Source organism: Odontesthes bonariensis, chromosome 5 (assembly GCF_027942865.1).
Source record: "Odontesthes bonariensis isolate fOdoBon6 chromosome 5, fOdoBon6.hap1, whole genome shotgun sequence".
Classification (NCBI taxonomy): domain Eukaryota; kingdom Metazoa; phylum Chordata; class Actinopteri; order Atheriniformes; family Atherinopsidae; genus Odontesthes; species Odontesthes bonariensis.
The window spans coordinates 32,194,264-32,222,072 of record NC_134510.1 but is presented as its reverse complement, the minus strand read 5'-3'; the positions used below and the strand labels follow the sequence as shown (position 1 = coordinate 32,222,072).

At 39.5% G+C, this 27,809-nt stretch overlaps 1 protein-coding gene across 6 annotated transcripts; it reads left to right on the top strand.

Moving 5' to 3' along the window:
• Positions 1–214: 214 nt before the first annotated feature.
• ndufaf6 (NADH:ubiquinone oxidoreductase complex assembly factor 6) lies at positions 215–24,591 on the top strand. Of its 6 annotated transcripts, none has more exons than XR_012769828.1 (10): positions 215–429; positions 1,221–1,320; positions 1,569–1,691; positions 1,846–1,902; positions 2,081–2,183; positions 2,956–3,089; positions 10,281–10,382; positions 16,314–16,370; positions 19,965–23,037; positions 23,944–24,591. XR_012769828.1 is itself a non-coding variant. In XM_075466120.1 (9 exons), the coding sequence occupies exons 1-9, from the start codon at positions 215–217 to the stop codon at positions 20,091–20,093; spliced, it is 1,020 nt and encodes a 339-aa protein (XP_075322235.1). In that variant the 3' UTR covers positions 20,094–24,591. The 6 variants fall into 6 exon arrangements, 4 of the variants coding, with proteins under 4 accessions (XP_075322235.1, XP_075322236.1, XP_075322237.1 ...); XR_012769827.1 differs by having other exon boundaries at positions 19,965–24,128; positions 24,240–24,591; XM_075466120.1 differs by having other exon boundaries at positions 19,965–24,591.
• Positions 24,592–27,809: the final 3,218 nt, after the last annotated feature.

The window sequence follows — 27,809 nt, the reverse complement described above, 5'->3', positions numbered from 1 at the left end:
TTTCCACGTGTTTCACTCTCCTGTTTCAGTTCTGGTTTGTTTTCGGTAACTTAAAACATACTTGTTCATTAGTATTTGTTATTCATAGAAAAGCAGAGATAACCCAGACATATACATTTTTTTTCCTGCCTTCTTTACATGTCCAGCACGTAGAGGTCGAAAACTATGTAATCTTGGCATTGGTATTAGTAGTCTTATGTCCGAGGTACCATGAATGCAGCACAAGTTGAAGGGGAACATGGCAGCTGGCATCAGTGTTAAACATGGACTATTAAGAAGTAAAAGCTCGATGATTTACACTCTCCACAGAAAGATAGCCCCAAAGAGTGTTTTTATACATCGAGCGTCTGAAATACAGAGTGTGAGAGCGTCAACCAATGCGACTGTCGACTCTCAGCAAAATGAAAAGTACTGTCTGGACATGGTCAGGTGGGTCTTACTGCTAACGACACGGTTGGTAAAATGTTTTTACAGAGCAGATATACCAGCTTTAATAATGTCGAGATACCTATTCAGAAGCCCCGTCTTTTGGACGAATACAGTAATCACGTAAAAAAAAAAAAGATCTTGCAAATTTAGTCCAACTTAAGTTTTGTTTTGTAGGGTATGACTCTCTCCACCAGGCTTCATTCAAATGTCCTGTACAAAGTTACACAACGCAAGTTTTTATATGCGCAAAAGAAGTGTCCGTATGTCTTTGAATGATGTCCGAATATTTCGACTTCACTCTTCATATCGGCTCACTCCAATTTACCCAGGAGCTTTTATCAAGTGAAATATCGTCTTTTAAAAATCCACGATTCTGCCATTCCTCTGAAACATTTTTAAGCAAAAAAGATCATTGATAATCTCCTTAGTTCTAGCTCATAACACGTGTTTTTAAATAATTAATTACCCTTTTTTGTGTACATTTAATTTATTATTTAATTATCTTGGGGAAATGTGCTAATATGGAAACTGCTGTTCCATAAAGTATACCATGTGGCTCAAACACGTTTTACTTTAGGTGCTGGTTGGTATGATGTTTAACAGATTCAACATTTCTATAGATAAATTAATTTAAAAAAAACCTTGCCTTTACCCTGAGAAGCTCAAGCCAAATCAAAATGTTGTCAGACATGATGCAGAAAAGGTAAGTAATAGCATTTTTTTAAGTTATGGAATTCGAATTTCCTCACTCTGTCATTCATGGTGTCTCTCTTTTCCTCTGTCCTCCTCAGGTCCAGAGACTATGAAGGCTTCCTGTCATGTCTCCTCGTCCCAGAGGAAGTACGGCGTTCCGCTCTGGCTCTGAGAGCCTTTAATGTGGAGCTGGCACAGGCAGGTATTCCTACATACAGGCTGGATGAGGAATTATTTCTCATAATACCGCTTTCACTGCTGGACTCACAACTGGCTGTGACTACTGCTGCTACTGTGACAATTTCTGTGTTTCTGTGATAATAATGAACTAATGTTTAGTAAACAGGTTTAAAAAAATCTAAAATTGTATTATTTGAGTTTTTATCCCAGTCCATTTCAAACTACTTTGTCTAACATTAGACTTCCTGTAACTATTACTCTACAAGGTGAAGGACTCAGTTTCCCAGAAGACCATTGGTTTGATGCGAATGCAGTTCTGGAAGACCGCTATAGAGGAGATTTACAGAGATGACCCTCCAAACCAACCAGTCAGCACTGAGCTGTGGAGGGTAAATCTCAGCCTAATGACTATCTAAATATCTTTAATTGTGAAAAATCTCCAGGTTTATTTAGGACAAACCAACACATAAACAAAAACTTCATAAACAAAAGCAAAGATGTTTAATATTCAGGATTAATTTGGATTTTTATGATGTCTTGCAGGCAGTGAGGTCACACAGCCTGACAAAGAGGTGGCTGCTGAGGATCATTACAGAGAGAGTAAGATACATTTCCGCCAATAGAGATGATCAGCTCCTTGTTTAATTCGCATTTCTGCAGTTTGTACTAATCCTTTCTGTAAAGACTTAATAAGCTGTCAAATTTCTATTAGGTTTTATTTAACAAGTGCACTTTTAATATTCAAGCCGACAATCTTTCCGACTGTTTGTTTTACCAGGAGAAGGATATGGAAGACAGAGCTTACAGAAACCTCCAGGAACTGGAGAAGTATTCAGAGAACACACAGTCCTCCTTATTATACCTGCTGCTGGAGTGTTTAGGTAAGGACCGGGGATGTTGCTCGTGGTATAAACAGTAATAATTCTAAATTAGTGGTATTATAAGCTGATCCTAAAGCTTAGTAATACTGATGAACGAGGAATACTTTAAAGACTCTGTATAACAAAGCCAAAATAAAGATCAGATTTTTGTTTTTTTGAACTCCTTGGCCTATTTTAATTTAATTTCCTGTTGCTGCTGCTGCTGCTTTCATTCATGACAGCATTTCTCTGGATGTGATTGTTAAAGTTACAAAGTGTGCATGTGAGAAAAAAATATTTTTTCACACCCAGTGGCTGACTCTCCTCTGACACCCAGGATGGCAAAAGACATTAAGCCTCTTAGCTCACCGAATCTTTCTTCTCTTCCTGATTAGCAGAGATAAAGTCAAAGAGACAACTTCTCTTTTCAGCTACTGCTGAATGGAAGAAGCTGTTTTAGTAAATGATCAATCTCCATCTGATCACATTAGAGTACAAATGCCCAATGTTTTAAAGACGGAGATGGTGAGTTAGCGTAAAAAAAGGGTCATCCTTATCATGAACCCATTGTATTTACAGAAACACCTGCAAAACTTTGCTGCCTCATAAGAAATCTTTTTTTTTTTTTTTTACCATCCCATCATCGCCCTTTGTGATTTGTTTCGGTTTGTTTTAAAACCAATGACTTTGCCTCAAGTTGAGATTTGACTGTGCAGACTGTGATGTTTCCTTAGAGAAGTTCCAGCAGGATTCATAAAGGGATGCCGTACTGCGTGTTTGTTTGTCATTAAAGGTGTGAAAAACGTGCACGCAGACCACGCGGCGAGCCACATCGGGAAAGCTCAGGGAATCGTAACGTGTCTGAGAGCGACTCCCTACCACAGCAGTCGACGGAAAGTCTACCTGCCCATGGACATCTGCATGTTGGTGAGTCACAGCGACATCTGTGTCTAACAAAAAGTTAGACAAAATGTAAAAACATCATGTTAGTGAATGCTTAATGTACAAATAAAGCGAGACAGGTTAGTTGGGTAGATTAGGACATGTCTGTTTGAAACAGCTTTAAGATGTTACTGTTGAGATTTTGATTTCTCACAGCTGAACACGAACAAGATTTTCATGCGCTGGAGCATAAAGTCATTTACTCTTTCTTCTTCTTTATGTCTTTGGTGAAAATCTGTAGAAACACTTTGTAGTTTTTATTTTGATGTACATGAAGTTGAGGTAAACATGCAATGAAACCTTAAAACATTTTTGTGGCTTCATACCATTTGAAACTGTCTGCCGCTCCAGCAGTAACATTTACTGTAAATGAATTAATCTGTTCATTGTTAGAAATTAATTTCAGAGCTGTAACTGTCTGAAATAGTTTATTTCATTTAGTTTGTGGATGAATTAGCCCTTAAAGAGTCATTGTTTAAAGGCTGCAAACCTTTTTTTATTACGAGTCAACTGACCTGATGCAGCATGAATGGTTTATGTTCAGTTTGCGACTCATGTCTTAATGGGCCAGTTTGTGGGTTAAGATTCCGATTCATTTATTCATTATTTTGTCCTAAAATAAAAGGCAGAATGTTAAAGAAATTATAATTCTCAGAAGCATGAATAAAGTTTCTCAACTTGATCATTTGTTGCCTTTTTGTTAGTTAAAGGCATTTAAAGGCACTATTATCATATCATGTTAAATATTGTAACAAAAATAAATAAATAAAAATGAGGAGTTGATGGGAAACAAGGGGAGCTTTACATTCATAAAGCTTCCCTTGGCATAGCAAATGTGTTTAGCATAAACGGTATTCAGATTAATTCTGCTACCATAATGCTGGACAGGACAAGGGAAAAAAAAAAGACCCTAAAAGCATTACCGACCAGGTCAATCATCTCAGCTCCAAAGTAGATTTGTCAGCTTTTGTTACTTTTTGGGTCAATTACAGTTTTAAGAGTCTTAACCTGAGCTTAGCCCCTAATCAAAGCTAAAGACTTCTCATCAGGTAACACTCATCCAGCAACAAGCCTCTTGAGCTTTTATTTTCACTCAAAGAGACTGTCTTCTGTCATGATGTCAGATGACATTCCTGTCGAAGCCGTAGCGAAATCACCAACCAGCACAGAACAACAACAAACTGGAGCAGGATTGTTACACAGCAAACAAACATATGGCAAAAGCAGAGTCTCAGATTGAAATCCTCCAGATAAATAAAGCCACAGATATTTTCCAACCTCGTCTGGGCCATCTGCCCCGCATAGAGACAAACTGCTGCTGGAGGTTATATAGCATGCAGATGTATTTAGGCTGCTGTGTGAAGCATGTAGGCTTTGCCCTTAAAATCCTCTGATAAAGATATGACGCTGCTCACCCCGGGCTCTGTAAGCACGCTCACCTCACATCATCTCCACTCAGCTTCCTGAAGAGGGGGCTGGAGGTGTACAGAAATAATCAGCACTCACATGAACCTTCAAGCTCATGTTCACCATCCAGGGCTCGTTGCACTTCACCCAGAGAGTAAAACCAGATGTTCTCTTAATTAACAAAGTCATTTATCCAGGATACAGCAGGCGCACAATGGCTTTTCCAGTAATACTTAACTTAGTCTTGCATAACTGAATGGGAGACACAAGTAAGTTGAAGAGGAAATTAAAAAAGATAAAGAGAATGAAGAGCCACTCTCATTGAAACAGACCAATTACATCCTTTCTGGAATGGGTCTTACCAAACTTCCATTTTGAACTTCAGCTTTCTTTTTATTCTAGTGTTTCCTGATTCCTTTTCTTTTTTGGGGGGGCTTAGAGCAGGTCATTTTAACTAGTCATTTCACATCATATTAATTTATTACTTATGACTTGATTAATTCTCTGTGTATACATCAGTGTTATGATGTAAAATTCTTGTATTCTTCATCTCTAACCTCTGTGGTTTCTCAGCTTTAGCAAAGCAAAGCTCAAATGTCATAAGTTTTAGAGAGGCTGTAATTTCCATCTCCAAAGAAGCTCTCTGAGGGTTAAGATTTGTGTTTATTTTAAAACAGAGAAAGTAGGTCTTTCTGATTAAATGTTCATTCACATGTGACACAGTCTGAGCAGTGAACATCTTCTCAATTTTCTCCCAAAGTCCTTTTTATTTATCTCAATGTGAGCTGTGGTCAGTGCTGTGACATATTGGGATGCGCTTCGGTCCTTTTCCTGTTCTGACGCACAGCAAAGCCTGGAGGCGTTTTGTTTATACACATCTTGGCACGCATCGTCGAGCTGTATCCCCAGGTTGCCATTATAATAGAGAAAAAAAAATCTAATTAATTTTTTTAGCAGGAAGCTGCTCGACACTGACTGTTATCACACCACTGCCACATTAATGCCCTCATTCATGTTAACACGTGATCATAAAAGGGAAAGAAAATCTGTAAATGAATCAATCATTTCATTGGTAAATCCATCTATTCTTTGTCTGTTACTTTCCTGGATGTCTGTGTATATTTAATTGATTATACCATGCCTGTGGCACCATGAAACAAGCATTAAGTTGTGATTGTCTTACTTAGCTCTGGGTTTATCAGATTGGTAAACCAGGCAGCACGCTTCAGCTGGACTCTTCAGAAATATGTTAAGACATTTATACAAATTGCAGAGTGTATTTGTTTGTGCCTTAGAACATAACTGCTGTGAAACGATCAGAGATTCAGACTTTCTTGGAGCTTGCTCTGTCACTGTCACCTATAATGTAGCTCAAATGATTTTGGAACTCCCCCCACCCCCCCCCCCCCCCCCCCCCCAACCCTCACCATTCGAGTCCATCGGCTCCCTCTGAATCCGTCTGTGTGCGGCCAAAATGTTTGTAAACTCACAGATTGATCAACTCTGCAACCGCCTGGATCAGAATTGATGAAAAAAACAACACGATAAACTAAGAATACAAGGAGCAGAAGAATGGATGCTTGTTTTGAGAACAGACTTTGCAGGAGAATTGGCGCGATCCACACCTCTACAATGTGCTGTGCACAGTGTGCATGCACTGGCACCGCTGACCCAAAAGGTTTTTATTTCATAGGACAGAAGCCCTGTACTCAGCTTTATAGATACCAAAAGTTACTTTTAGAAATCTTGGAACCTTTCAAGACAATTTCGTGATCACCAGGAAAGCAACAGTTTGCTGCTTGGATTGTTGTGCTTCAGGTGGGAAATGAGGCTCATTGGGGCTCCATGCTAATTTTGCTCAAAGGTTGTGTGGGTTCATCCCATTTGGTCGCAGAGACAATATGGGAACTAAAAGCACGGCTTTCTTCTAATTAGGATGCAACAGGACACAGGCTCAACAGTCCCTTTCGCCTTTTCTAATGATGAATGTCAGTTCTATGAAAAGAAGGCAAAATTGAAAAGATTTGCATAAAAAAGCTAATCTGAGGGCACAAATCCCTCAAGGTTTTCACAGCAGGTCAGAGTACAAAAACCCACACAAAAAGAGGTTTTTATTGTCTGAATTGTATCTCTATTTAATCTCCAAGCATTCATAATGTGTAAATGCTGTCCAGCACACCTTTTAGAGATTCCCCAAAATTTCAGCCTTGTAGAGTCTGCGAGAGGGAAAAGGTAGAAATGGCACTCCTGATCACAGGCTGTGATCGATTGATCAATCATCAGTTTTTGATTGTATTGTGAAATAGAAGTTTGATGTATAATAGGATGGGAAGGAAGTTTAAGGGCTTCCCAACAAGAAAAATTCTGCTTTTTTAAAATTTTGGCAGATGAATAAAATGTTCTTTTCAATTCCTGGTTGAATTTTGGTATATTTTTCTCTCATTTTCCCCATCATTTGTCAGTGAAATGGAGCGCAGACTGAGTCAACCCTCAGGCAAATTTCCCATATTTTAGAGGAACAGGAGAAATTGTTCTTCTGGCAGAAATTGGCTTGTTATGCTGGCTCCATTGCAGAGAGCAAGATGAGGTCATATATCTTTAGTTGGAGGTCTGAGGTTTTGAGAAGAGATTATGAGAGATGTAGAAGAGAGGAAATCTGAATGCATGTGTTAAAAGGGTTGAAACTCTCTGTAGAATTTTTGATGATGTATTCTGCTCCTTATTTCTGAGAGGATGATTAAATATCTTATCAGTATTTAAGAGCAGCTGGTTTCACTCTTGATTAAACTGATTATCATTCGGCGCAAGAAATTTGAACTCAGATGATGTCTTGACATGATTGTAACGTCGGATCAGAAGCAGGAAATCAATCGTGAACAGCTCTGTCTCGTTCAGGCTCACATTTTTTCAGGTCTGGTCTAAAGACAAACGATTTTCTTTGGTTTCTGCTCGCTGATGCAGAGTCTTTCAGTTTGATGAAACGGTTTTGAAGTTTCATCACACATTGTTTTTGTCCCTGTCTTGTCATCTTTGTGACATGTTTTGATATAGGTTGTGTTTTCAGACAGGAAAAAGTTCATATCTCAGTTCTGTAGGTAATTGACAACTAAAGCAATTGTCTGTTGTCTGCTTACAATAAACCGGCAGATGTTTTTGTTTTTTTTAAATTCTCTCTGAAGCTCCACCAGCTTTTTTTTTAAGGTTTCCTCCACTTCAAAACTTGTGAACACACGAGGAGAATTGTCTCTTAACAACCAAACATCAACGCCTTTAGTGATAATCGCTGGTCAACTCAAAGAACACCAAAGAGTGTCTAAAGTAGCAATTCATTACAGTTTTATTCCTATGACCAGTCCTGCTCACAGCTCAGAAAGCTTTTATATTTTCTGTTCATGGCTCAGAGGAATCAAACGTTCCAGGTTGTGGGAAATAAAGAGAACAGCAGCTCTTTGAATCCTCCACAAAAACTGCAAAATGACAACACTGAGGGATGCAAAAGTTGGTTGTTCAGTTACTGTGAGTAGCTGAACAAGCTAACGATGACCTGATCACCACAAGCTGTAACGATGACACAGTGTTTTAATCAAGATTACATTTTAATCTACTTTTTTTACTATTTTTACATGAGAAAATAACAAAATGGTCAGTAGCTGGTAGTGTCCTTTCTACAGCTTGTAAACACCTTTTGCAACTATGAATCTTTACGTTGTTATTTGGGGGATTTTCATCCATTCGTCCTGCAAAAGGCTACCTGCCCTGCATGCACCACCCTTTAGAAGTCTTTTTATGATGACGTTTTGGTGACGGGACTGTGAAGGTCATGGCAAAGCCTTCAGTTTTCCCCTCTTCAGGTGTGTTTTCTATCATGAAATGTGCTCTGCGCCTTTGGCTGCAACACAAGACCAAAGCAGGATTGATTTGCCTCAGGCTCGATGGTTGGACAGATTTTCTATTCATGAAAGTCTGTTGCCTTTTGTCCAAATATATGTTTTTATATCTGCTTTGCTTGTTTCCGAAATGCATCAGGATTGTTTTGATGTTATTTTGGAAGCTACTATTACTGAATTTTAGACACAGAGTCAGATTTATTTTCCCAAAGGTCCTGCCAACTTTGTTTTCAGCTTGCTGTGAGAGCAGGAGTGGTGGAGGAGTGGTTGTAAAAGCCCTTCAGCCCCCATAATAATTAGTTTATAGTCACATTTCTTTGTTCTTTATCGTGGCGCCCGCCAAATTTAACATCACAATACCTGGCGAACCAGTTGCTTTGGCGTTGTTTTGCTCACTCATGCACCTCCCAGTGTCACAAGAAAAACAAGAAGAGCTGCAGAGAACTGTGTGCAAGCAAATCTGTCTTTTACGGGTATCTGTATGACTCACCAAAACCCAGCAAGGTACCACTATTGGAAAGGTTTTGATCTATAAAACATCAAAAACCTCATAGAAATAAGACGTAAAACTGAAATGATGCAGTTATGTCTGTATATATATGGTATACATGCTGTATATCTTCTTCTAATGCTGTTTCTGTGGAGTAGCAGGGCTTTTTTCTCTTTAACTGCAGGGACACCAGCATGCCTCAAGCACTGGCATAAAACAGTCATGGCACACATTACAGTTCATCTTCCAGCTCCACAAAAACTGCTGTCATGTTTTATGAAAGCATTATGTTACCTAAAATGTCGAGCTCATAGTCCAATTTGGACCATCAATTTAGATTGAAATCACCTTACCAGCGGTAACGTTTCTGTAGAGTCTTCAAGCTTTGAGGGATTTTCATAACACAGCTGCATCATTTAAAGCAAAAATAACTGGTGTTGGAATAATTCAGCAGTTGTTTATAGTGGATACTTCTCACTTTCTTCCAGACTGTTCTGAAAACTCTGCTGCTGCTGCATGTTGTCGCTCTGTCTTGTCCGTACATGCGTCGCCAGTCTCTTTTTGTTATCAGTCCTCGGTTTGTTTGTGGATGTGTGGCGTGAGAATGCAAGAAATCTGTGAATTGTTTGAGTCTCATACTTGATGTGTGAGAGTTGGCAGCTCAATGTAATTTACTGGCGGCTTTTCTACTATTAATGTAAGCAGTTTTCTTGTGATCTTTCAGACATCAACTTAATTTCTTCTATTCTTTATAGCGACCATTTTGTGACCACATTACGAACTGAAGGAACGGCCTGAAAGCCTGAAAACCCTTCTCTATCTTCTTATAAACCTCACCTGTTGGGAGGAATCCATTGCTGCTGATCATTGGGACAGAGTTTGAGTATTTTGTCAAATCACCTGGCTGTTCCTTAGTTATTGTGAACAAGCTACCTTATAATTCAATCAAAATCTCAGAAATTGTGTTACGACGACCCCGCCCACGTCGAGGAGGCACGAAGTATACTTGTTTGTAATGGAAACACAACCAAACCGAGCCGTGCCGAGCAAGTGGAAAAGCGCCATAAGTTAAAGCAATTGTATGTGAATTTTTATTGTTAGAAATGACTGATTGTTCGAGTTCAACACCTACTCAAAGCCATGCTCTGAAGTCTGAGCTGGTTGAATTGCTGTCCCACTTCTGGCACACTGCCACACCCCTTTGCATGATGTGCCAGGAGCCAAATCGGGGCTGCTTAACTTTCTTTTCAACAGATTAAAGAGACGACTCAGCCCTAGTGTGAAGTGGAGCCAAATTGGTTCCAGCTGAACTGCAGCGAAAGGCTTTGTTGTTAAAGTGACACATCATCTGTGACCTGGGAACACGGCTGTGTTTTTTGTGTGTTTCTCCAGCATGGAGCTTCGCAGGAGGACTTCATCCGCGGCAGCCGGGAGCAGAACATTCGAGATGTTGTGTACGACATCGCCAGTCAGGCTCATGTACACCTGCAGCACGTATGTACTGCGCCTACAAAGTACCATCAAAAGCATGTGGACATTAAAGCGGCACATTCAGTTGTGACACTAAAACGCATGATTGCAAAGCAACAGGCTTTGATGTGCTGCTTTGATATATAATTCATCAGTGTCCAGAACCTGGCTGAAGGGATTTACATATCTTTTGTATTTTATTTACTTGATGCTTTTGTCTAAAGACGGGCACAGCCTTTTAACACATGAGAGATGAAACATTAATGGCTTCATCGGCCTTTTGCAGTGATGGCACTCAGTCACTCAGGTATTTACATTCAGTGCTCCCCACCTATTATTCAGAAATGCCTGTGAAAGTGACTGAAAGCGTCACGGTGCATGTGAGATACTTGTGATTCATGTGAGATTGGACAGTGAGTGGGGTTACATGGCACTGAAAGGATCGGATAATTGGCTAAATTACAATAAGATTGAGTTATTAAGTGCATGTAGACACCTGAATCTGACAAGAAATTGAATCGGATCGGATTACTCGCGATCGGATTAAGACCCCGAGATAACTCGGTTGAAAGTCAAATTAAACGTGTTTGCAGACGGGTGAAGCACGTGGTGAATTAGACTTTGCGGTCTGCGCATGCTTGAGATTTTTTCCCGGGGTCGTGAACCGGAAGAGACGATATTACAATTGTTGTCGCCGTCAGAAAGAAAGAAACAACACGATTGAGAATGCGCCGTTTTCCATCATTACATTACATTAAATTACGGTCATTTTGCAGACGCTTTTAACCAAAGCGACTTACAATAAGTGCGTTCAACATCGGTAGGAAAAAGAACTTCAGGTCACAAGAAATCATAAGTGCATTTCCTTCCAAAACCAAACAGCTAAGAGCAAAACTAGTGCTAGAGTAAGTGCGATAAGTTAGGTACCTAGACAGATGGGAAGACAATTTAGAAAACAAAGACAATTTAGGAAACAATAAGTGCGTAAGGAACTAGGACGGAGCAGGTGATGTCCTAAGAGGACGGATCAGGGTAGTGTTTCCTGAAGAGGTGGGTTTTCAGCCAGCGGCAAAAGATGGGCAGCGACTCAGCTGTCCTGACATCAGTCGGGAGATCGTTCCACCATCGGGGTGCCAGAACAGAGAAAAGCCGTGACCGTGTCGATCGTGCGCAGAGACCGCTGAGTGACGCGGCAGCCAGGCGCCTGGTGGCCGCAGAGCGAAGTGGTCGGGCGGGGGTGTAGGGCTTGACCATAGCCTGGAGGTATGGAGGAGCTGTTTCTTCCACTGCCCTGTAGGCCAGCACCAGAGTCTTAAACTGGATGCGAGCAGCTACAGGGAGCCTGTGTAGAGAGCGGAGAAGGGGAGTGGTGTGGGAGAACTTGGGGAGGTTGAACACCAGACGAGCAGCAGCTTTCTGAACCAGCTCCAGAGGTCTGATGGCAGAAGCCGGGGTGCCAACAAGGAGGGAGTTGCAGTAGTCCAGGCGGGAGATGACAAGAGCCTGGATGAGCACCTGTGCTGCCTTGTCGCTGAGGAAGGGGTGAATCCTCCGGATGTTGTAGAGGAGGAATCGGCAGGAACGGGTCACTGATGCGATGTTTGGCAAGAACGACAGTTGGTCATCCAGGGTCACACCCAGATTCCTCGCGGTCCGGGTTGATGTCACCATGTTCATCGCGTTTGTGCAATAAGCAGCTCACCACAAATGAAATTTAGAGGGACGTACCTTCATCTTGCTCTTCGTTCGCCATTTTCTCGAATGCCTGAGTTTGATTCGATTCATTAACTGCCATATATCCAAGGATAATTACCCTTGCTCAACTCATTCTTATTGTAATTTAGCCAATTATCCGATCCTTTCAGTGCCATGTAACCCCACTGAGTGTATGAAGTGCAGTAAAAACCCTTTAGAGTCAGTCTTTTTGCAACACATCATATTTCCATAACAGTTCATTTGAGCCTGCTGAAATATCCTAAAATATCCCCTTTTTTGACATGCTAAAACTTGTTGAACAGTCTTTAATTGCGTCTTTTAGTGTGTCTTTAATTGCACTACAGTAATAGCAAGCCTGACCGATATGTCACTTTACCTCACCACTGCTGTGAGAGTCTACCTGTTAAGGTTCCTCCAGCAGGTCATAGTCATAAGTGTACATGTTACTAGGTCCAACCTAGTCAGGTATACGTCTCTAACGTTTACAGAAGAGCACTAGGGAGGTATACACACATTATACCAACACAGTTGTGATCAGATCAATGGAAATCTGCGGAGGTGTGAAAAGGGCTTAATCGACACTCACTTACTTGTGCGAACTGACATATGTGACACCAAGCTGCAGGTGCATGAAGAAACGTGAAATACATGGCAATTTACCTTATTTTTTTTCCTTTGTAAGGGTAAGACACATCAGAAATGTCAACGCTATGAATTTATTTTCTTTACAAATCTGTCAAGATATTCATGTGCGCATTTCAACTTTGTGTGAGTACACAGACTTTTTGTTGTGTACAAAGTAATATGAATTTGACTCTTAGAGAAGTCAAGTGGTCCAAAATTACAGTGGAGATATGCAGATGCAAAAAAGCCTGTTTGGAATGATAAGAATTGTACAAAAAGTACAATAAAACCCCCATAAAACTAGTCCAAGTTGATCAATATCATCTGTAGCACAATGTCTTTTTGGCTGATGCAAGGAGACAAGGAGAAGTGAAACCCACATAGACAGTTGACATGTTTTTGTGACTCTCTTCAACACCTCTTTAGCCACTTAAACAGCGGGAACGAAAACATTTTGAAAATGTAAATGAGCACCATTGATGTGCCATGCTGGGATTTACAGCTTGCACCTGCTCTGTGGTGTGTAATGTAAATGTCCTAGAACCATGTTTTACCACTAACTTATTAATGTAGAGTTTGCAGTTAATTGGTTTGGATTTATTAGTTTCCACTTTCATGCCTCGTTGATTTTGTACTTAAGCAGGCTTTTTCATTAAGCAGCTTCTCCAACATTCATCAGCATTTGTGTTTTGTTTGCTCCTTGTTTACACCAATTAGGAATGTTCCCTTAAGCCAAAACACGTGTGATTATGCTGAGTGCAACCAATATTGGAATATAAATGAAGATTTCTTTGTTTTGCCCTTCCTTTGCTGCACCAATTAACTGAAAAAGAACAAAAGAGCTGGCTTTTATAAAAGTAATCCTCATCATGGGAACAGTATTCATGTTTGTAATGATTATAAGAACTTTGTAATGATATAGATTAAAGACTCGTACGCAAATAAGCCGCAACATTAAAGCCATTAACAGGTGAAGTAATCATCTTGTTGCATGTTAGTGTTCTGCTGGGAAACCTTTGGTCCTGGTGTTAGTAAATGCTACGATTACAACATTTGGTCAGTTGAAACTGCACCCGGCTTCCCCCAGCAGGACAATGGGCCCCGGGGCCCAGGAACAGGAACAGCCTGCTATCCAAAATCCCCAAAGCATCTGATATCAATGTCTCAGATCCAGACCCCAGTGTGCTCGCCCACAGCATAGAGCTGTTTTGGCAGAATGAAGGGGAGTACACAAAACAAGAAAGGTGGTTTTAAGGTTGACTGGTTGGTGTAAAAAGGACACAGATGTGCAAAGACAATTGTTAAAGCAACACTAGAGCAGTGAACTTTCAAAGTAAGTACCTCTAATTTGTTCTTAAATACACCAACCTCAGTTGTATCCCCGGGCCTGAAAGTGCTCTGGAGCAGCTGGGGGCTGAGATACAATTCTCAACTTTGGTTTCCAGCCTGACACGACACAGTTTGGTTTTACGGTGCAACATAATGCACCAGAAACTAGGTAAAAATGACAATTACATGACAGTGTAATAGATGCAATGCGCATTAAGTTGCACATGTATTGATTTCCCACATATGCTATATTCAAATAATTGCATAATAACTAATATAGAGACCAAACTGCACAACAAGTAAACTGGAGCTTTTTCTGAGTGTTTATTTCCTATATCATAGTTTATAAAGAGCTCTTGTAACATTATCCTACGTTGTCTCTTGTCATTTTTTTTTGCCTCTGGAGGTGTCTTTTGTCACCTTTTTGCCTCGACAGTAAATTTGCATGTATGGCTGTGCATGTGCAGTGTTCAGACTCGGAGCTATTACATCGCATTGCTTTTTAAATTAGTTATTGTAACATCTGTCCTGATTCTAAATTTTCCTTGAAAGATGAGTCATTTTAGATGGTACTTATGATATAAATTCAACTGCCATTAGAACAAAATTTACATTGAGCTATTTCTAATATCAAAACACTGATATGTGAGGGATGAAGATATAAAAAAAATCCTACAAATTTACTTCGGCTCCGTACAATACCGCGACTTACTACAACTTTAGTAATAAACCTTAATTATTTCCCCCTTACTGATGATATGAACGATCAGTTTCAATAACTGAACTACTTATGATTTTAAGTCTTGAGGAAACTCTTATTTCTCAGAAGCTGCTTCTACTCTGTAACGCTGTGAGCTGTTGATCGTTTTGAAACCAGGATCAAAGCTTAGAAATGCAAACATGTTGGTAGAAAGAAATCTTTGGTAATTAATCGCCTAATTGGATTAATTAGACGTGAACTTGCAGAGTAGAAATTTAATTTCTGTGCCACATATGGAGCAGTTGATAAGATTTTGTTTCGCTTTGCCCACCTAAACTGAAACATTCTGTCGACTTTCTCGACTTCTTGCAGCTGGAAAACCATTTTTGTACGTGACTGCACTCCAGTTTGGTGACCTGCATCTACTCCAGTTTCCTGCTGAGATCAGATTTATTGTCATACACACGTTTTAACACGCCTCCGCTTTTAACACACTCATGCACAGGGTCACACACTCAGACAGATGCTGTGCCCATTCACAGTGCCGGGGAGCATGGGGTACGGTGCCTTGCTCAAGGGCACCTCAGCCTCAGCCGTGACAAGGAGGTGGACTGACACCCCTCCAGCTGTTTCGCCAATCTTTTTGAGTGGTGAGAGTGGGAATCGAACCTCCAACCTTCCGGTCATTGGACTCTAACCACTGAGCTGCCTGACCTGAGCCACGGCCGCCTCACTATTGTCCCTGCTGGCACTGTCTTGAGGACACTTCATGAAACTGGGCCATTGTTTACTGAATTGGTCTTAATCCAGCTGTGACAAATCTGAATGTCTGTTACTGGTAATGAGGGAAAACAGCTTTCAAAGCTTTTGTTTGCAATTTTGATTAATTTTGATTAAACTACACAGCAAGACAAAGGATCATTCAAGCGCCTCTTGTTTTTGGGTCTATTACGACATGAGAGTTTGCACCATTAATGCACCATTAATGCTTTAAGGTATATGCACAGGTTCTTGAGCAACATTTACTGACATCCCCAAATCGTTTTTTAAGGAAGGCCTTGCTTATTTCAGCCAGACGATACATACAGCACATATTACAACAATATGGCGTTTTAGATATTTGCCACATTCTGAAACGGAAAATATTACCACAGAGGCCCCAAACTGTTGAGCAACTAAAACCCAATATCAGGAAAGAATAGGGTCTCAGTTTCCAAAGGTTACAACGTTTTTTGACAAAATTTGCATGTTTTTATTCATTTTAACATCTCATTTGTTGTATTTGGCTCTATTATCTATTTATATTTCTTTGAAAAACAGGATTTTATCAGTATCTCATACTCATTGTGCAACATTGTAAACAGAAAAATGTAAATTATTTGCCATCAAGGACTGGAAGGAATGGAAGTGTAACCTGGAGATACTTGAATGGTTTTGATTACAGACAAGCGTGAACAAAAGTTATTTTACTGCTTTCTTGTCAGTTCTGTGTGTATGAAAGATATCTGCTAAAGCTAAAGCATTCTGCAGTGGTTAGTGTGCAAACATTTACTTTATTTTATATTTTATTGTGCTCTCTCCCTCAGGCTCGATCATTTAGCCACAGCGTTCCTGCAGCTGCCAGTCTGGCCTTCCTTAGCACAGTAAGTCTTCAAGCATCTGATAATATGTTTATAATACGTTCAAGGAAACTAGATACCATTGTTTTGACTGGCTTTTAAAACTCTTTAATAAAATCCCTGATATGCTGCAGAAGAAATTTACCTAAAAGTCAAATGTTTTACAATGATTCTCTCATGTAAAGGACAGCCGTGTTTAAGCACTGAAAATGTCAATTTATTTTTTAGTCCTTTTGATAAGCAGCATCCGACTAAACAGACTTCCAAGGTTAAGCTATTTTCTTTAAGATGTTCCACCCTTTCACGTTATCCTCATAATTTCTGATCAGGTGTTAAATTGGTTTCTCAATCAGCCCTTCGGGACGGAAAATTATGGATGTCTGTTTGATTTACGAGTGTAGCTTGAAAAAGTTTAACAAATTCCCATCAGAAGCTCCTTGGCTTTGATTTCACTGAAAACAGTTTTATGAATTCTTCCTGTATGTCATCAAACATCACAACATGTTGACATAGTAATAATGTGTCATTGCTTTTCCCTCTCGAGGACTGTCAGTGCAGCATTTTATGGCCTGAAGCTTTCAAAAGTGTGTACGATTCAACAAGACAGGGACCCAAAGCAGACCAGGATAGTTAAAAAAGAAAAAAAAAATATGTTTAGGAACGAATGCCTCAGAGTCCTGACCTTAACCCAGCTGAGATGCTGAAGAGGGTCGTTTGATCAAGACACTCCAGAAATATTACTGAGAGTTATGTAGGAGGATTGGTCTAAAATCCTTATTGTTTTGGTATGCAAGTCTCATAAGCACCTACGGAAGTACTAGATGGAGGCGGTTGCTGCATAGAGATGCTCTCTGAGTGACTAAATTCAACTTTTCTCTAAACTTTTTCCAGCCTACACTGAATTGTCACTTGTCTTGCCCATTTGGGACTTGAACAGCAAAGCTGCTCTGTGTTTTTTGGTTCAGTCAGATCGTGGTTATCTTTATTCATGATTTAGATGAGATCCCAAAACATTTTCAGATGAATTTCCCCAAGAAAGTTTGCAAATTTGAAGTAGGGTCAGTTTAAAAACATTTGGGATTTAAGATTTAAGCACATTTTATATATTAATACAAAAATGTGAGTATATTTGTACAATGCAACGTTAGAGCCAGAACTAAATCCTCACCAACTTTAATCTTAAGAGTGCTCTTGACTCAAAGTAATAGATTTTAAAATGATAGTAAAAGTTTTATTTATTTTAAACTCAATATAAATTCGGCTGTTTTTCTGCAGCCAGATAGCATATCTCTAATCTCTCTAGGGTCCATTATCGTGATGCTGCACCGATGTGCTGTAACTACAATGGAAAGCTGAGAAGCGCCATCGCCCTCCTGCAGTCTGCACACAGCAAAAAGCACCCTGCCCTCCTCTATGAAGAGTTATGATTTTCACGCTGCAATGGACCTTCGCTGGCTTCTTCGGCACATATGTGCGTCAGTGTGCGTTTGTGTCTTTGCGATATTCGTCCACATGAGAAACCAGACGCAGCCTCCTGTGCGTTCTCGCTGTGCTGAAAATTTAATTCAGATAAATTGCAGGTTTGGACATGTGTCATGAGACACAAAAGGAGAGAGAGAGCGGCGCCGGTGAAGCCCGAGGGACAGGAAAAACACAGACTCCCCTCGGTTGCGTTTTCTTTTTAACACATAAAGTTCTTTTTAGATCTAACTGAGAGGTAGTTCTGTTAGAGCTGAGGACACATATCAAAGCTTCAACAAAGACGATTTAAAAGAACTTCTGTGTGATTTCAATTATGACAGATTTTCTAACTTAAACATTTTCTGATCTTGTAGTTTTATTTGGCAACAATTCTGCATCATTACTTGTGTATTGCACGTGCAATTTGTGCTCAAATGAGAAAAAAAAGTATTGAAGTATTGTATTTGAAAAAATCCATTTACAGCCTCTGACTTACTACCAATTTGTTCAGTGAGAAATGGAGGAAAGAGAACCAGTCACCTTATCAGAGAGCTCCGTGGGCGGCAGGAAAAAAGTCTGCACCGCGTTTCTGTTGACTTAATGAAAGGAAAATGTGAATAATGTAGGTGGGATGGATCCAGCAAGTCACTTCTTTAAATAACTACAACTAACAAAACATTACCTTTTTTTAACAGAAGCACAATAAGATTTTCAGTTCATGACTTTATTGTCTGACACAAACCTTTTTTATTTTGGTCTAAAGTATGGCTGGAAGAGCAGCAGATTAAATTGCCTTCAGATGCCCTGAGAAACGTGTAATACCCTGATCCTCACAGCCTCTGCCTCAGCTTCTGTGTTTTCTGCAAATTATTTCTGCAGGACAGTATGTCCGTATCGATTGCTCCCCGTGATACAAAATGCCCTCTCTTCCCACCAGAAATTGAGTAACATGTGATGGGAATAAACTGTCTGATCAATAAGATAGTGCCACTGGATGGTTGTCTGCATTTTATTGTTTATATATCCTCACCTTTTTTTTTGCATTGATCCGTGAAAAAAAAAAAATACCAGAGGGTTTTGCAGATTTATAAAAAATAAAACACTTAAAGATCTCTTTTACATGGACATACTGAACTTATATTTCACCTTTAGCAGCAATCGCATCCTCAAGTTTCCTTGGGAATGGCTTTATATTCTGCAGGTCCACTTTATGTCTTGATTTTCATTCTGACATAAAGTGTGAGACCTAAAATAACAGGACTGTGCTTTGCTAATTTTGCTCATTCAACGTACTAATATTTAATATTTTTACCAGTAGGAAGTAGAAACTTCTAATTGCATATTTGTCATTGAAAGCACCATCAAAACATCGCTGGTGTCTGCTGTTTCAAAAACAGACATCAGTGAAATTTTGCCCACATAAGCAACGGTTCTTAATGTAAGCTGTTAAAAACCTAAAACACAGAGGAATGGAGCAGCTGTGAAGCCCAGAGTTTATGGAGCTGATATGTGCCGGTGGAATTATGATGCGAGTTCTCATGTTGGCCGGCAGCCGTTATGCTCTGTGGTGCATTTTAACATCTCAAGCCACTTCAACACATGACTCATGATGAGGCTGTGCCTAAAAGAGAGATCAGTTGCCTACCAGCTGTCCACTGCCCAACTGCAGGTGAGGGAAATGTGAGTTTTTTAGAACAAAATTGTTTAGAAATTTGGTGTGTGGTCTGAGCTCTCAGGCTATTTGCTGCACGCTCCCTCCATTTTGAGTATTGTGCATCTAAAAAGAGGCAGACCCTGAGGAAGAGAGGGGCAGAGTGGAGTCGAGTGGGTCAATCCAATCCCCTAAAATGATCCAAATGAAGAGTTTTCTCTTTGTAATTTTGTTTTACTGTGTAAAGCACTTTGTGATTTTTATCTAGGAAAGGTGCTATATAAATAAAAGTTCTTCTTCTTCTTCTTCTTCTTCTTCTTAAGGAAGGTGCTTCTGTACTGTTTGTCTGTGTATTTATTTTTTTTTTTGTATCAAAGCATGTCAGACATTTCATGAAAACCTTAGTAAATTGCGTTAGCTTGTGAAAAGCACAAAGGAAGAACACCCAGGATGGGGCCTGACGTAAACTGAACCAGACTCTCCCTTTGTTGTGTTGTGTGCTGCAGGTGGCGTTGGAAGACTATCTTCAGAGAGTCAGGAAAGCCGATTTTGATGTTTTCCACAAGAGTCTGCAGAACAGAAACCCCCTCCTCCCCATCCAGCTGTACCTCCGCTCCTGGAAGAACACTTACTGACTTCAGACTTGCTCCCCTCAGGTCATCCCAGTCTGACTGCAGACTCCATGAGCTGCAGAAATGAAGGCCAGAAACATCACATCTCTGAAACCTGCCCACAGAGTTCCCTTCAGCAGGTCATCCAGACTTATTTAAACCTGTGCACTGCCACTGAGATCCACCTTTCTGTACAACCCACAGACCACAGCTGACTCTTGCTAAAATCACGCACAATCTTCATGATGTAATGTTTTAGACAGAAAGCTCTCTTGGGATGTTTTGTTGAAGTGTTCATGACGAAATATTTATATGTAAGTGAACAAAAAGCAATGTAATCCTTGTCTTCTGCAAGCTTAAAAGATAATCCTGGCTAATTGGAGCTTGGGTCTTTTTTTTCTAATTGCAGTCATTTAAATCAGTAAAACATCAACCTTTCATTGAGAGGAGAGATTTGAGTTATAGGTTTAGAATTAGAGGTGAGTGGCAGATTGTTCCTCTGGAATAAAAAACATTTTTTTATGAACAGGTGTTGTGGTTCCAGCACAGTGAATGCATTAACCTCTGAACTTCTGAATGTAGCCAGTGTGGCTATCTTAAGGCTTACGTGTTTAAGACCTGGAGGGTCTACTTGGCAGTAATGCAATATGATATTTATAATATATAATATGTGTTATTTGTTATGTCGGGTTATAATTCCCTGACATTGTATTTGGATTTCCTCAGAGTGAGTCCTTTGTTGCAGACCCTCTTTCATTGAGACAGGCATCTACGGTAGCCCTGATTGGACAAACCAAATGCTGCCTTCAGAGAGGACCTTAGGTATTTTTTTACCAGCCATCATAGTTTGTTCCCCACTGTTGAAAGCATACACTGATTCGAAAGCAACCTCACACAATGCAGTTTTCACCATTATACAAGTTCACAGCGAACCACAATGTGCGACAGGCGTCTAATGAGCTTAGCTACAACATGTTTGATGTATCCAGAGTGCATGATGATGATACCTGCTGAAACGTAGATGGCTGCAACTGAAGAGTAACACAGATGCTAACATCACATTAACTAAAGTGGATTTTATCAGCTGACAGACTGCGCTTATTTGCATGGTTTGTATTACGGTTGTTTGTGAGAGCTGGAATTCCTCCACTATTTCTCTCCATGGTGCATGATGATATGAAATGTGTCCTTTGATGCCTTATCTCAACCAGATTTGCTCCTTTATTTGAGTTCCTCTCATTACACTTCGCTCTTATGGCTGCTCTTTTAAGGTTTGTTCAGGTTTGTTCAGGTTTTACTCAGTGACACCAGTGCTACATTCATTACCATGTCACTCCTTGCTGCATTCATATTGGCTGGTTCATCGATGTAGATTGAAATAATAGGATAATAAATTTAGCTCATGAATTTTGGTCCATGGCTACTATTGATCAGCTGTTAAAGCTCAGTTTGGCCATTTAACAATACTACCATTCTTACCTCAGTACATATGCAAGGGAGTGGGATTAAGTTATTAACCAAAATTGTAAAAATTAAGATTAAGAGTCTTTCAGCAGCAGGGAGTTGACTCTTTTTTACTGTTTGATTGTCACAATTTCTAACGTGTTTAGCCGTCTGACAAGAAACAGAAAAATATGTTAATATATACTTAAACTTTATTGTTTTACAACAAGATGCAAAAATTCGACACTTTTGAGTATGTACCGAGCACTTGGCCACTACACATGCAGGAGAGATTTTATCCCCACCCTCATTATTTGAGTGTTTTAGTTAATCTGGGTTGGAAAAGCTTAATTTTATTCAATTCCAGTGGAAAAAAGTCTGGTTTTGGTCAGATTAATAGAATAATTTGTGTTTTGCTGTCTACTGTGCTAATTTTCAGATGTAGAGCTCCTGTTTTTTAGCCTCAAAAATCAAAGACATTACTACCATTCTTTCCTTTTGGTAGAAAATCAGGGTTTACGAGGGACTAAACTGACTGAAATCAGATATGCTCAATTCTACACACTTGCACCTTTAATTCCGTTGTGTGAATCCTGCTTTAGCTTCTGAGGTTTGTGAAAATGGTTGCTGACGTAATTTAAAGGAAGTGACTGAAGAAACGGGAACAGTCAGACAATTTACTGCTGAGATCAGAACTGAGCTCCACCAGGGACATTTTATACCATGTGTGCACCAAGGAGAAACTTCAGGGACACGCATTTATAACACTACAAACTGTAGAGCAAAGTGTAACATTCCTGTTTTTCAGATAAACTCGATCAATTGACGAGTTCTGTCTTAACTGTCTTGTCTTTCCCTGCGGTTGTTTTACATTAAAAAGGCTTCCACTGCCTTCATATGAAAACACATTTAATCAAAAAAGAAAAACATTCAGGAGGTAAACATATAAAGATAAAAGTTGGCCCACTGCTGTGACAACATGTTGGTAGCGACTAATGAGTAGAGGTCGTGGTCTATTAATCTGTTAAACTTGTGGTGTGGTTGACCAACTTATGGTTTATATTTAAATACATGTATACATACGTTTTTTTTTTTTTTTTTTATCTTTGTCAGATGTTTGTCCACTATCGTGAGTAAAACATTATTCACCGCAGCTTTAATATTCTACGGCACCTTCAGAGAAACTGCCCCAATTTCCTAAAGGAGGAGAGAGCATGGTGGCCATAATTTATTCATAAAGTCCAAAAATGCTAACAGACTTAACCCCCTGTTCATTCCACACAGGTGCTGGAATAGGACCCTTTGGCAGCAACACGCAGGGAATGATGAAGCGTCATTGGACGGCAGTAGCGGAGGTTGCAACAATAGTTGTTTTTATCCAGCTGCTTGTTCAGTATGCACATAAAGCATCTGGATTGAAATAGAGAAAAATTCACAAAGAACCAGTATTTAATTTTGGGAGAAGTGGAAAGTTAGTTGGATTTCCGTTTTAGTTGATGGACCAAGGGCGGTGGAAACAGGTTTGGTGAGTATGTTGTGACAAAGAGAACATGATTTCACATAAGGTGGTACCAGAACTCTTCCAAGAAGACATACTTGTAATACTACCCGTTTAAATATCCCAATTTCTATTTCCTGCTACTGTCTCAGGTGCCACACTTTCCTTTGTTTGTTTTTTCCTTCACTTGAGCTTTGATTGCCACTCTTCACAACGCAAATTAGCTCTTCTTCTTTTGCAGTTCTGGTTGGATAATTTGTGCAACCTGCTGCTTGTCATGGAGAACTAATCATTAATAATTTTGTTACATGAATGGAACTGTGTTTTTTCACTTCATTTTCTCATATTTTGTGCAATCTTGTTTAAAATTTTGACAAATTTGGGTGTAAACCCAGTGAATATCTGGTTTTAAACTAATTTAGCAGACTTTACACAAGTTACCAAGAAGCTAACTTAATTAAAGGATGAGTGTGATCATTTATTGCTCTCCTAATCTTATCAGTTCATGCATGCATTGTCTTAGAAATTATGTTAAGTAAATGCAATGAAACGCTCCTGAGGCTGTACACCATCATTTTCATTGTTCATCGTCACAGTTTGGCTCCTGGTTATAAATATGATTATTTCTGGGAAGCCTCAACAAATGACACAAACTGAACAATTTAAGACTGAAAATGTAGTTTTGGATTAGAGCTTTAGGATTTTGCAAGGCCACAGAAACTTGATAGAAGTTTTTTAAGTATTAATTACTTTAAATGTCCAATCACTAGTTTTACGATTTGGTCATTTTGCCAAAAGACCTTAGTAAAGTTGTAAAGTTTATAGCCAGCAATTTCTGTCTATTTGATTGGTAAAAATGCATGTCTTCCCCATTGTCCTTGAAAATCGAAAAGATTTGTTCACACTTATTATCTCTTATTTGGTCCCATACAGCAACAACATTTACATCTTTTGTAACAACAGAAGACTGGGAAAGATGCCTGGTACCAGTATGACAAAGCCTTGGGGAAGAGCAGCTATACTGCTGTCATGGTTACCATGGCAACATGAGGAATTCAGTCATCCTTAAAAGCCTGCAATTTTAGCAGGACAGTCTGCTCCTAATCCAATCTAACTTGGTAAGAAATAAGAAATTTCAAACTTTCCACTGCACCCTGTTTTTTGTAACACTTGTTATGATTGAGTCTCGCCATTTATGAGATTTTTTTCTCCCTCTTTACCACCACAAGGATCTTTGATGCAGGATCGCTGAAGTTGTAGAAGGAAAAAATAACCCGAGAGCTGTGATATAATTTTGGTCCCAAATTCAGGAGGCTCATGCAGCCACTCGGATGAAAAGGGGCAACAATCGGTCAAAAAAACTGAATCTAACATATTGAGATAGATGATTTGAACACAGGCAGAAGGCGGCTCAAACAAGAATGATTATCTCTGAACATGGTTATACAAAGTACCCCTGTGGAGAGCTGTCTGAAGTTTCCTACTACACAAATACACCAGTGCGCCCACTGCTCCCTCTCACCGTGTATGTTGCAATAAATGAGTCAATGACTGAAATCTGATGTAGAGCTTGCATCTTTTCTTCTGGACTGGTAAATAAAAAGCATGTATTATTAATGTTGTGGCTGCAGCTTTTGTTGCGGCTATAACTTCTCTAAACATTTATTTATGCGCTGCTTAGATCAATGTAAAAAAAAACAACAATGTTTGAAAGTCTGTAAAAATTCTCTTATTTCTTTTTAAAAAACAAGCTATGGCTGGCGGCATTGATGGTGTTGCAAGACGTTCAAAAAGAGGTAGAGGTGTCCATGCACAGTGTGGAATGAACTTTAACTAATGAAATTTTGTTGCATCATGTCAAGAACCAACAACAGCAAAAACGTAAATATGAGCGGCAAACATTTCAGGTAATTCCACATACATTTGACTTTGCACCATGAGGCCAGGGAAAGCTACAATAAGTTGCTGCATCAGAGCCACGGCAAGACCCTCAGAAGGACAGATGCTCTCATTGTTTGTTGTTGTTGTTGTTTTGGGGGCAATATGGAACAAAATTTTAAAATGCATAATTTACAGTATATCCTGTTCAATAAGAGCAAACCAGATTCAAACTGAATTCAAACATGGAATCTCAGCGCAAACTGCATCATACCATCGTCCTTGTTCCAGTTTACATTGACAGGAGCAGAAACCGAGTAATTGACTTAAGAAACTGATGCCGCAAAACAATAGACTGCGTGAGTAAACAATTGAGATGTCTGCTGCTTCTAACCTTCTCTTTGTGAGATCATTATACAGCTGAATTAACTCAAGATGGTGCTTTTAAGAATAGAATAGAATAGAATAGAAACTTTATTGTCATTGTATAAAATACAACAAAATTGGAGATGCTGCTCCTCATGGTGCACAACAACATTCCACATAAATAATAAAAATGATCAAATAAAACACTCACTGCACACACACATCCACAAACAACATAAAAAATTGAGTCCATAGTACAAATTAATTCTGCAAAAAGCAGCAATAAAGTGCAACAAGGGAATAAAAAGATAATATGTATGAATTCAAGAAGTTATTGAAAGTTTAGTGCAGTGATGTCCCGAGGGAAGAAACTGTTTCCAAATCTGGACGTGTGAGTCTTAATGGACCGACAGCATCTGCCTGAGGGCAGCAGCTGAAGCAGTTCGTGTCCAGGTTAAGTTACTTGAGTGGTGAGTTTGTCAGATGATGCTGAAGTTATAAAATCAGGATTTCATTAGAGCAGAGCAATAGTTCAGCACTTGTTAACATAAAATCTGTATGGACTGGTTATTAATCCCAAATTCTCATGTGAAAGATGTATTGATTAGAGCATCGATCTTGGGAAATCAGCTGTATCAATATGCAACTACACTACAAAAAGATGCAATAAGATTGAATCTTCAAGCATGTACAGAGGACCAAGGCCCATTTGAGTTTAGTTGACCATAAACATACCGAAGGAATTCAAACTCCTATTGCATTATTCTGGGTGTGTTAACCCAGTTTTGAAAAGCTTGATTTTGTATGATTTCAGTCTTACATGTTTACATTCATTTTTAAAGTGCTGTTTTAGTCAAACTAACACAATAATTCACATTTTTCTAGTGTCATGTAAACATACTTATTGTCTCTCTTCCAGTGAACACAAAGGGCGTTATGATTCCCTCGCACATCTATCTGTGTTCTGTTGGTATCTATTCAATTGGATATTGGATAACGTATTTATGTTGTGTTGGTCAGGTTGTTTGTTTTGTGCAAAATGTCAAAAGTTTCATTAAAGTACTAAAAATATACTGTTACCTGTCATTTGGTTGTAGAAAAACTGTGTAGATACCTGTTTCTAAGCACCCACAGGTTGGCAAAATGCGCTGTGAAGTGGAATTTACCACAAACGTCCCTCTGGTGACAGTTCAAGTTTTGCTATTTATAAATTAAATACACATTTTCTAAATAGGCAGGCAAAAATGTGCTTTATTCTGTCCTGGGTAGCATAAGTGTCTTCATTCATTGCTGGTGATTTTAATCATCTGACTTGAATGCAGTGCACGCTAAATACCACTAACATGTTAAGTGTGCTACCAGGGGGGCAAGTACAATGGATACGGTGTTCTCCAAAATCAAGATGGGCTTCTGGGCAAAGCTGCTACCACACCTTGGCCTTTCTGAACACCTGTCACTGCTCTTAATCCCTCAGGAAAAGTGCACTTATCATATCTAAAACTGCTAAAACCTGACCTGAAGTTGCCTCTGAACACCTGCTTTGCATCCACAATCTGGATTTATCCTGACAAAAAGCCTGGGTGACTAAAGAAGTGCAGCACCTGCTCGGTGAGAGGAACGTTGCCTTCAGGTTTAGTGACGGGGCACATTCTCAAGAGAGGCATCAGAGGAGCCAAAGCAGCCTACAGGAGAAGGATCAAAGCCCCTTTGGGTGCTGTGTGCGGAGCCCCCTGCTGTTCACCCTCTAAACCCACAACTGCATCCGTTGATGATGACCACCGTGGTGCAGCTCATCAGTTGGCCGCATGGTGCACAATGAACAACCTGGTCTTAAATAACAACAATATTCATTCCCCAATTGTCAGAGGACACAGTGTGGAAAGAATGTTGGACTTAAGATTTCAGGGGGTCAACATTCAGGATGACCTGACCTGGAGCAGCATGACCACCTTGGTCATAAAGAAGGAACAGCAAGGACTGCACTTCCTGCGGGTGCTGCAGTACAACCATCTCCCACAGAAACTTTCAGTGTCTTTCTTCCACTGCTCCACTGGTCTTTTGTTACCAGCTGCACAGCAGGAGTCAGAAAAGTGCTCCAGATGGTTGTCGCCACAACCTAAAAAGTCATAGACCACCTTCTCCCAAACTACACAACACCTGAATAATAAAGAAAGCACAGAAAATCCTCACCCCAGACATCGTCTGCTTGAACTGATGCATTTGGGTTTTAAGTCAGCAAAAACAAAAACATACAAATCTAATAACAATTTTTATGCATTTAACAAACCAAAACACTTAAGTGCCCTTTTATAATCGACAGTGCAAAATTATTTAAAATGATGTGAGTGCCTGTGTAATGGGGTTGTGTGGTGTTTTTAAATTAATTTTTATTGATTTTACACATATTTTATCTTGTTTATTTTACTAATTCTATTTCTTGTAGATGTGGGGTTTTTTGGGACCTAGAAATGCACTTTAATTTTATTGTATTTTACATAATTGTATTAATGTGGTGACAAATAAAGACAGCTAAAGTTTGCTTGAGAAGTACAAAT

Bases quoted from the DNA above. Each gene is read 5' to 3' on its own strand.
- ndufaf6 (XM_075466120.1), top strand. From the start codon at position 215: ATGCAGCACAAGTTGAAGGGGAACATGGCAGCTGGCATCAGTGTTAAA. The intron at 1,321-1,568 runs GCAGGTATTCCT...TTACTCTACAAG, and splicing joins TTAATGTGGAGCTGGCACAG to GTGAAGGACTCAGTTTCCCA. The intron at 3,090-10,280 runs GTGAGTCACAGC...GTGTTTCTCCAG, and splicing joins CCATGGACATCTGCATGTTG to CATGGAGCTTCGCAGGAGGA.